Source organism: Panicum virgatum, chromosome 2N, assembly GCF_016808335.1.
Source record: "Panicum virgatum strain AP13 chromosome 2N, P.virgatum_v5, whole genome shotgun sequence".
Lineage (NCBI taxonomy): Eukaryota > Viridiplantae > Streptophyta > Magnoliopsida > Poales > Poaceae > Panicum > Panicum virgatum.
This window is the reverse complement of record NC_053146.1, coordinates 50768798-50779179: the sequence shown is the minus strand read 5'-3', so window position 1 is coordinate 50779179 and position 10382 is coordinate 50768798. Positions and strand designations below refer to the sequence as shown.

At 49.3% G+C, this 10382-nt stretch overlaps 1 protein-coding gene and 1 pseudogene across 1 annotated transcript; both read right to left on the bottom strand.

Moving 5' to 3' along the window:
• The window catches only part of LOC120662727, an 85068-nt pseudogene that overhangs the window by 4372 nt on the left and 70314 nt on the right, over positions 1-10382 (bottom strand).
• LOC120661013 (probable alpha,alpha-trehalose-phosphate synthase [UDP-forming] 7) lies at positions 2596-8275 on the bottom strand. Its single transcript, XM_039939699.1, has 3 exons — positions 5997-8275; positions 3846-4119; positions 2596-3389 (listed from the first exon to the last, which is right to left on the bottom strand). Exons 1-3 carry the CDS (start codon positions 8015-8017, stop codon positions 3060-3062), a joined length of 2625 nt encoding a protein of 874 aa, XP_039795633.1. The 5' UTR covers positions 8018-8275; the 3' UTR covers positions 2596-3059.

Sequence of the window (10382 nt, the reverse complement as noted above, 5' to 3'; positions counted from 1 at the left end):
CTTAGGCACGAAATTATTAACAGACCGTGCCATGCCTGCCCATGGGCCCAGGCTCCATGCCTGCCCATGGGCCCAGGCTGAACTGCCCAGACCCGAAATTTTAAAATTTTAAAACTGAAACTGCTGCTAGCACTAGTAAAACTATTGGTTCATGGTTTTCAGTTCTAAATACAACTGAACGTCGTGCAAATGGCAGGAGTAACATGCGTCAATGCATGATCAACCCGAGGTGATCCACTTGTACTACTCTTACATAGCTGAAACAGTGAAACGTAAAGAATTCATAAGTGAGGTTGTCCAACTAGTTGTCGGCACCCTCGTGAGCCGGCCCATTGGAGTTACAGTCTGCAGGAGAGCAAGGCTAAACAAAGTCCCTGAAACAAGGTTGTCCCACGCTGTTCCAAAACCAGGATACCGACAGGAACATGAGTCAAAGAGACACTGTCATAGTGTCATTAGCTCATTGCTACAACACTGCTGGCTGCTGCCACTGGTTAACGTTAAAGAAACACGATCGATCCATCAGCATTCAGCACATGAGAAATCCACAGGGATAATGGCTTGGACGCTTTTTTTACTAGTGGTAGCTGCAGGCTGCAGCTACGAGCGAGACGAGGCAGCGCCACGGCATGGACCACGGAGCACGGAGGGGGTGCGGTGCCGCCGTGCCGGAGCCCGGAGCGGGCGAAGCAATGGCGCTGAGAGAGGAAGAGGAGGGAGGGGAGGGGAATGGGGGAGACAAACCTGTTGCAGCGAACCTGCGCGTCGTCAGAGGTCTGCTGGTCCTGGCAGATTCCCCGCCACCGCGGCGGCGCCGGGCCCATGCCGTCGTCGCTGAAGCTGCCGGCCTCCGGCCACACCCCTACGCAGCACAAGCAAAACCTTGTTTAATCGCCCGGCCCGTCGCACGCGGGCATGGCCCCGCGAATACTGTATTGCCCGTCGCCCCCCGCCCCGCGCACGGCCTGCTGCCTGCCGCTGCTGGGACAACGAGACGACGGAGCGAGGAGGTCCGGGGAGGGAGCACCGGAGCAGGCGAGCTGTGGGGATCGGACTTGACTCCACATGCGGGATTCCCTGGCACGCCGCCGTGGCCGTCGCGCCCCACGCACGTACGGCGGCAGCCGCAGGCAGGCGCGGAAAAGAAAAGCCCTTTCCTTGCTATGCCTGCCTGCCTTTCGCAGCACCTCACGAGCGGATCCACGTACTTGTACCGCCGCCCTTTACTACGAGTATCGTATCTTGATAATCCTTGCATTGCTAGCACTAGCAGTATTTTTTTGCAAAATGATGATGCAAACCTTTTTCTCTGAAGGTAAGTGATGAGAAACTTTTTTTTCGGGAACATAACCCGAAGTGAGCACCAGCGTCTAGTGCTTTTGGGAAAGGGAAGAAAAAAATAAAGGAATGAACTAGTTTCAGGTGTGAGCATAAACAACGCCCGGCGATACCGGCAGTGGCAGACATGCGGCAATACAATTTGACGGGGCCGTTTCGGAAAAGGATACGGCGCCATTGTGGAGCCGGGCTGCCGGCCCATTCAACCAAGCGGCCGGCCAGAATACTCCCACGCGCGGCGCCGGCACCGGCGCTGCCAGTTGCGCCGCGATCCACGGCAAACGAGGGATTCCTATACTTTGTGCGCCGCGCGCGGTCTACCTACGTTTATACATGCGGGGTCTCGCTGTCCGATCGGCTCGCGTCGCGTAGCTCTAGCCAGCGGTGGCGCCGACCGGCCGACGTAACGTCACGCAACGCGCGGCGCTATCTCTCGACCAACACCAGCTCCGAATCGTGGGAGTGAGCCGGCACTTCCGCCACGGTCCACAGTGGCCAACAATATTATCTTCCACTCGGATCAGCCCATTTTAAGCCAACTCGGCCTCATTCATCAATATCATCTTCGCCAACTTGGCACGAGAGGGTGCTGGCATTAGCAATGCACGGGCGGGCGCTCCTTGCTCTGTGCCTGCTCCTCTGCTTGGCGTCTTGCCAGGGGCGCACGTCCCCGGGGATGACGAGCGAAGGCAGGGCCGTGCGCTTCGAGGCTGGCGCGGCGCAGCGAGTGTCTCCGGGCGGCGGCTGCGTGTTTGTGGTGGCGCTGGTGCACAAGCTGCCGGAGGCGGGTCTTGCAGTGAGCGCCGGCGCAAGGGGCGGAGCGGCTGCTGCGATCCGTGCCGAGCCCTGGCGTTGGGCACTAGCAGGGATTCCTCTGGTTGCCAAGGAACTTCTGCAAGGAAGCTTGCGTGGTCACTGGTTATGTCTTTTGTTTATTCCGTTTTTCAATGTGAGTTGTGTTACTTTGGTCAGCAGTTGAAGTTTGTTCTTCAACTGATCCTGGAGGGTCAACCATTTGCACATGGACCTGCCAAAGGAGTACTAGACACGTACCGCCCTTTATTTTCCTCGCATCAAGTATGTGAAGCTTCTACAATAGCTTGACATGGACGAACGAGAAGCCTCTTTTAGGAATTTTACAAGGGGTTGTTTAATTGGGAGAGAAGTGGGGAAATACACTGTAGCATTTTTGTTAGGAAGCGTGTCCTGTGAGGTGGAGAAAGTGAATATCCAATGAATAGTGAATTTCAGGAGAAGTTTTCTGGAAATTGCATTGGCTTCATGTACACAGATCTACTCCTCTTTCAGGAGTATTGTTTTCCACTGAAAACACGGTTAAGATGATAGGCGCCAGCAGAAGGCTAAATCCTAATGGGCACCTACTAATTTCAGCTTATATCCTATGAATTAGCAGAAAAACTCCATTCTTCCATGCTGTACCTGATACCAAGTAATAAAAGTTAAAAGGAAGCCGCCATGGATTCTTCCCTCCAGGCACTTTTTCCCCTATCTAAACATAGCAATCTAGCATGAAAATTACTCTGCACTACAATAAGGCAAAATGGAAAAAGAAGCGGAAAATAGAGAAACAACTAGATTATTGACATTGATCCGACTATCTGGGTATTGCAGCTATTGCTAATGTTTCACTTCCTGCCAAACGAAACTGGCTTCAGTTTTAATCAGAATACTGCTGGCGGCAGTGACATCTGATGGCATCATCATTCTTGCTCAGGTGTAGATAATCCCGATGTTTCTTCCGGGGGACCAGAACCATCCTCTTCCGATGCATCGGCAAGTGCCTCAAGCATGTTGAGAACATCATTAGCATCGTCCAAATAGTAAATAGCCGTGCTTGGTTTCTGGCCGACTGTACAGGCGTACAATGAGGTTTGGGGATCAACCATGCTCCTCCTCATGATATCAGCAATCTTTTCAAACATATCCTCATCTGATCTATCATCACCAATGCAGAGAATGAAGTCTGCTTGCCTTCCCTTCTCCATCAGAGTCGAAAGGATCTTCTCCGCAACAAATCCTTTGCTGACAGCCTGCAGTTAGACAACCATGAATTAAACCAGTAGTGGCAAGAATAAATTACTGCTAAAGACGGAAATCATTTTCAACACAAAACCAAACGAGGGTTTGATGATCAAGTTTCATAGCAAATACAGCTTAGATAGATTTTACGGAAGTTAAGCATATGCAAATTCAAATTTATTATTACCCATGGCCATGGCATCATAACATGTCACCACAGATAAACTATTTGGTGCTACTATTATGACTGATGTCATAGACAATTAGACATCATAGTTTAAAGCCAGCATCAGATAAAAATAAAAAAAAACACTAATAAACTATTTGATAGTACTAGGTGCGCTATTTTGCACTCACTATTGAGAACATGAGTGCCCACGCATAAGTGCCAAACTATGCAAAGTATATTAATGCAAACTATTCTCGTGAAAAATTAATGTTGTTTGGACTTTGAAGAGATTCAATACCTGAGGTTTAACTTCTACAATATGTTGGCCGCTCTTTACAGAGACTGGCTCATTAGCAAGGACACTTTCCAAATGATCTAGCATTTCTTTTGCTTGTGAAGATCCAAAACCAGGGTCAGCATCTTGGTGGTGCCAGACCAAAGCACTCTCTTTGGTTTCAATATATGACCCATCAGTTGCCTCTGTGTATAGTTTCATTACCGGCTCAGCCATATGCATCCATCCAAATTCTGAGGTCTGATTTTGTATTTGCCACTGTTCATCTCTGTTCCACCTGCAGACAAAAACAACTGTTGAGATGTGTCCCAAACTTTCTAAACAAATCCCAATGTTTGCCATCACTTCAACCTCACAAATATTCAAAAGAATTATACAAAACCATCAAAGAACACAGACGTTTTAAAGTGTGTTCAATTGTTTACAGGTAAGCATTTCCTAACTGCAGGATGCAGAGTTGGAGTATTCCTATCCACTTGCATCCTACTTTATCTCCGAGCTAGGGTAAATGGACCCGCTATTGCCAATAGCCCAGATATCAATCAGACCTTTCAGTGTGCTCTTGATTGATTAAACCATAAAAAACAATTGCCTCCAAAATAATCCTACCAAATGGAAGTGCAGTAAGGATGCAGAGATAAGATATCAGCGCACGGGATTGATACATAAACATTTCATGATGGTCAGCACATTCATAAATCATGCATAAGAGCATAGTTATCAGACAAATAATTGCAGGGTCTTTATAACTGTATTATTACCAGGCCTGAACATATCACTATTGTAACAAAGCTTCCTTGTTGAGCATTTGCATATCTGATGCGTCAACAAGACAAAATATGTGATAGCCAGTGGCCACTATCGTAGCGGGAACACAGCCAACCGCCCGCTAGTCCAGTTGGTCTAGCGGTGCGCTGGGCACCCTGCCGGCCGCATTTCGATTCCCGGGAGGGGCGAATTGTTGGCTGGAGGTGGCACAGTTTAGCTGCGCATTGCAAAAAAAAATTTCCTCGTCTGTTCCACGCCAAAGTACAGGTATAAGGCCTGGCCCAAGTCTCACAAAGGGCTACGGTGCCACTGTGTAAGGGTGTGGCAGGGCTTCGGGGATTTTCTAAACCTGCGTGAGAAGGTCTTCTTCTTAGCACAAAGGCTGGGGGCTGTCTTACCCCCCCCCCCCCCCAGGTCTAGTTTTTTTTGTAGTGGGAACACACTCATTGCCAACAGGCCAACAGGAACATAGAAGCATCATGCAGATAATGCACATGAATTTCTACTATTCCCAGCATTTTCCCCTCAACATGTTCCCATGCAAAACATCATTAGTAAATGTGTGCGTTTTAGGTACATGTACTGATAATGTTTTACAAAAAAAATGGCACGAAAACATGTTCATCAAATAAATGGATGAACCATCTATGCTAAAATGTCGTTTGATCTAAAGGGTTTTCACAAAGGATGAACTATCTATGCCACAATATTGTTTCATTTCATATAAAGGGTTTTTACAAAGTAATCGTGAAAAAGTGACAAAAAAAACCTCTATTCATTTTCTATCAAGAGAGTTGCATTCATTGACAATTTGACAGTAGCAGTTGGAAAATGAATACACCAGATGTATCATAAGACACAAGGCAATGAAGGACACTAAAGAACTGTAATACAGTCATGAGAACTATGTTATGGTAATTGCCTGCATAGTTTTTGAAATGAGAACTCATTGCCACAATGTCAACTATCAGAATAGATTCTACCATTGCATTGAAGTAGAATGCATCAAGAACATGATATCAGCATTGTGCATATAATGCAAGAAAATTTCTTGTCTTCCAGAATCTTTTTACAAACATGTTGTTATGCCACTCCAAAACCTCATCAGTACATGTAAATGTTTTACTTTTTAGGCACATATGCTGGTCATGTTTTAGACAAGTTGGCATGACAGCAGGTTCATGAACCATATATGCCAGAATGTTGTTTCATCTAAAGGGTTTTCTCAAAGCAACCAATCATGAAAAGTGAGGGGGAAGTCCTCTACACTTTCGTTAAGAGATTCCCATTAGCAGTTGGAAAATAAACACCAGATGTATCATAATGCAAAAGGTCAAGACACTAAAGATCTGTAGTAAAGTCAAGAAAACTATGTAAAGATCATACCTCATGAAGTATCCATGTTCAGCAGCAATGCCAAGCTCTGGGCAAGGGTAAAACCATTTTTCAAGGCTATCCCTCCCTCTTCCACTTACAATAAAAACAACATTCTTCTTATCAGCACACAGGGTATTCATCATGCTAACAACAGTTTCATTTGGGGTCTTGTTCATTGTAGTCTGTGGTACTAGAGTTCCATCATAGTCCAGTAGTATGACCCTGCTCTTTGACTTCTTGTAATCCTCAACAATAGAATCCACTGTAAGCCTTTTGAAATTCCGATCAAGAGCAACCACTCTAAATCCAAATCCTAGTCCAACACCCCAGCATTTTCTCCTAAAATGGTCTCTACAGCTCCTCTCGAAATCGTGAATAAAGCTCTTGGACCAATAGGAAACATCGTGCGAGCTGACATACCGATAGTGCTTCTCATGCCGCAGTTGCTTCTCATTATCAGATAAAGCGATGCACTCGTTCATTGCCTCTGCTGTTGAATCAGTGTTCCAGGGGTTTACCCGAATTGCTCCACTCAGTGATGGTGAGCAACCAATGAATTCTGACACAACTAGCATACTCTTCCCCCTCGGTCTATTATCCCCAGAATCATCCAAACCTGCAAGTCCCTGCCTACACACGATGTATTCATATGGTGTAAGGTTCATGCCATCCCTTACTGCACTGACAACGACACACTCCGCTATGGTGTAATAAGCCATCCTCTCGATACTTGACAGCATCCTATTGATAACTACGACAGGACTATATCCAGGCCGTCCAAACTGGTCGTTGATCCTCTGGCAACTCTCTTTAATCTCGGCCTGTAGCTCTTCCAGATCTTTACTGCTGCCACCTTTTGGGTTTGCAATCTGCACCAACACTGCTCGGCCCTGCCATTTCGGGTGCGTCTTCAGCATCTGTTCAAACGCAAGAATCTTCAGATCAATCCCCTTGAATATGTCCATATCATCCACACCGAGCAAGACAGTCTTCCGATTGAATTGGTTCCGGAGTTCAGCGACCTGCCGCTCGAGATCAGGATGCTGGAGAAGTGACTGCAGCTGCATCATGTTTATCCCAACAGGCATGATCTTTATCCCCACCGTGCGTCCAAAGTAATCGAGCCCAATGTATCCCCTCTTGGATTGGTACTCGATCCCGAGCATGCGGCTGCAGCAGGACAGGAAATGCCTGGCATAATCGAAGGTGTGGAACCCAATCAGATCGCAGTTGAGCAGCGATTTGAGGATCTCATCGCGGACGGGGAGAGAACGATAGAGCTCCGACGAAGGGAACGGGCTGTGCAGGAAGAAGCCGATGCGGAGGCGGTTGAATCGGCGGCGCAGGAAAGACGGGAGGGCGAGGAGGTGGTAATCGTGGATCCAGACGTAGTCGTCCTCGGGGTTGAGGACCTCGATGACGCGCTGGGAGAAGAGCTTGTTGGCGAGGACGTAGGCCTCCCACTGGGAGCGGTCGAAGCGTCCGCCGTGGTCGGGGGAGAAGGGGAGCATGTAGTGGAAGAGCGGCCACAGCGTCTGCTTGCAGAAGCCGTGGTAGAACCGGTCGCAGAGGTCCTTGGGGAGGAAGGCCGGGACGCAGCGGAAGCGCTCGAGGAGCGCCTGCGCGACGTCGTCCTGCTCGGCGGGCGGCACGTCGGCGCGGAGGGAGCCGACGTAGAGGACCTCCATGTCGTCGGGGAGGCCGTCGCGGAGGTGGAAGAGGAGCGAGTCCTCGTCCCAGGCGAAGCTCCAGCCGCGCCCGTCGGGGCGGCGCTCCCCGCGCACGGGGAGCGTGTTGGCGACGACGATGAGGCGGTCGCCGGCGAGCGACGACTGCACGTCGGAGGCGACGCTGCCCGCGCGCTCCTCGTCGAGCTCCACGAGCGTCCCGGGCGTCGTCATCGTCCGCTGCATCCGCCTCGCCCGCGGCGGGCGGCCCCCTCCTCCGCCTCCGCCGCCGCCGCCGTAGTCGAGGGCGGAGAGGTTGCCATTGGCGAGATCGAGCAGATTGGTGTAGGATCGGGAGAACATGGCGGGCGATCCGACGAAGCGCGCCCCGGATTCCGCCTCGATTTGGTTGCTCGATCGATCGATCGGTTTATCGCGAGGGGGGGAGATCGCCGCGGAACTGGGAGGAAGGGAGGGAGGGATGGGAGCGCAACAACACACCGGCACCAGGTGCGGTGCGGGGGGCGGCCAAAGATTAGCGGCTGCGTGCGCGCCCCGCGCACATGCGGGCGGGGGGAGTACGTACGAGATGTGTGTGTGGGTTGTGCGTTGGAATTGGAAAGCGGCGCGGCACCATCCCCACTGCCGCGGGGATAAGGGCGAAGGCCGGCGCCAGGCTACGTCCACCCGGACCACGCCCCAAGCCGGTGCGAGACCCGGGGGCCCGCTTGCCACGACGATCTCGCTGCTGCCTCTCTGGCCGGGGCCGAGGCGACAAGGACAAAGCCGATGCGGCCGCCCGGCCGCTCACGGGGATCCCAGCCAGCAGCCTGCGCCGATGGGCTACGCCTACTTGGAACTTTTGTTGTTGATGCGCGGGTTCGGGTAGCATATCGAGGAGCGATGCGGCAGGGGAATTGGCGATGATAATGTTTGGGCTCTGGGGCTTTTGGCCGATGGAAAGGGAAGCAACAACAATGGAATTGGGAATCCGCTCGGTCCAATCATGTACACATGCCTTTCTGCGTTAGACTTTGGGGCCGTTTAGTTGCCAAAAATTGTTGGGGTAAATTTTTTGGGTTAAATATAGATTAATTATAAAATTAATTACACGGATGGACGGGAAATCGCTAGGCAAATCTATTAAGCATAATTAATCTGTCATTACAGGTTGGTACTGTAGCACAATATTGTCTAATCATTACATAATTAAGTCCATTAGATTCGTTTCGCGATTTCACCCTGGGGTTATGGAATATGTTTTGTCAGTTATTCACATTTAATACTCCAAATTAGTGGTCAAACGTTGCAAGTACTGTAGCACGTGAAATTTTTTGGAAACTAAACGGGCTCTTTTATAAGGCCCGTTTAGATTTTAAAAAATTCCCCCAAAAAAACACCATTCATTCAACTTTTCCCTATTCATCCCATCCCTCCTACTCACAGAACACGCTTCCCAGGACTCAGCTACAGTGTTTTTTGGTGAAACTAAAAAGATTTTTTTGGGTGAACAGTCTATCAAAGATTAAAAGATGTCATTTCTGCACACTGATCCTGATATGGTTGATTGGTTTTGTTTTTGGCGTAGCATGCAGGATGCAGGCAGCGAGGCCTACGGAAGAAGGTTGTGCTGTCCCTGGTAGAACAAGGCAAATTATGGGAATGGGACGGCAAGGAGCGGTCTCTCCGTGGGCCCCCGAGCACCAACGGCCGGATCCAACTTGGCACTGCCTGGGCCGTCCAGGTGGTACATGTCCAGCGGATCCACCAACTCGGGTTTCCATCGCAGGCTCCAGACAACCGTGTTCGGCAGGCTGGAGCTGGAATGATGTAAGAAAAAAATACTATTATCTGGCCAGTGGCTAGAGACTGGAGCTGGAATGATGTGAGAGAAAAATACTCACCGTGTTCGGCTGCTAGTCATTGGGCTACTCGCGGCTGCTGCTGGCTGCTCCTGCCGTTCGGCAGCTGGGCTTGCTGCTGGCTGCCTCGCTGCTGCTGGCTTGCTGCAGCAGCAGCCACGAGCAGCCCAGTAGCCAGCTGCCGAACACGATGACTGTAGGGGCGGGAGGCTGGAGACCAGCCGAACACAGTAGGCAGCTGTCTTTTTACTGCCACATAGGCATATTCATCCTACGTGTACTGTAATTAATGAGGAGCGAGAAGCATATCGTCGCTTCACGAAAGGACAGCAAGGGCTCGTGCTCCCAGGCAACCATGCCGCTGTTTGCAGACGGATCAGGGGTCCCTCGATCCGCTGCGGCTTGCGGCAGTGTGGCCTGCTCTTGCAGCCTGGAAGGAAAGAAACAAGGAGCAGCAGCCGCTAGCGAATGTTTAATGGCTAGTCTACTTGACGATTGGTATATGTTCATGTTTTGAATCTGTTTTTTTATTTAATCGTGTGTTCATCAAATTATTATTTTTATTATATATAAAAAAGAATCTTGTATATGAATATTATATATATATGCTTTTCTAAAATACTCATACGAATTATTTGAATATATAATGTCTTCTCTCATGTAAGCAACAAAATGACTACACAAATCAAATTGTATTAGATCACCATGATTTACGTGTCAAAAGATCAATTAAAATTATTACAGACAGAAAAAAGACAGCAGCGGTCTAAACTGTTGTACAAGCTGTCTATTTAGCTGTCTGTTTGTGACAAAAAGACAGCAGCTGTCTAAACTGTTGTACTTGCCCTAAGGAATGATCTCTTTCA

What these genes read in the sequence shown, in the direction of transcription:
- LOC120661013 (XM_039939699.1), bottom strand. Translation starts at nt 8,017, where the DNA reads ATGTTCTCCCGATCCTACACCAATCTGCTCGATCTCGCCAATGGCAAC. An exon ending in GAACATGGATACTTCATGAG is followed by an intron (nt 4,120 to 5,996) that starts GTATGATCTTTA and finishes TTTTGTCTGCAG; the next exon opens with GTGGAACAGAGATGAACAGT. An exon ending in TTGTAGAAGTTAAACCTCAG is followed by an intron (nt 3,390 to 3,845) that starts GTATTGAATCTC and finishes GTCTAACTGCAG; the next exon opens with GCTGTCAGCAAAGGATTTGT.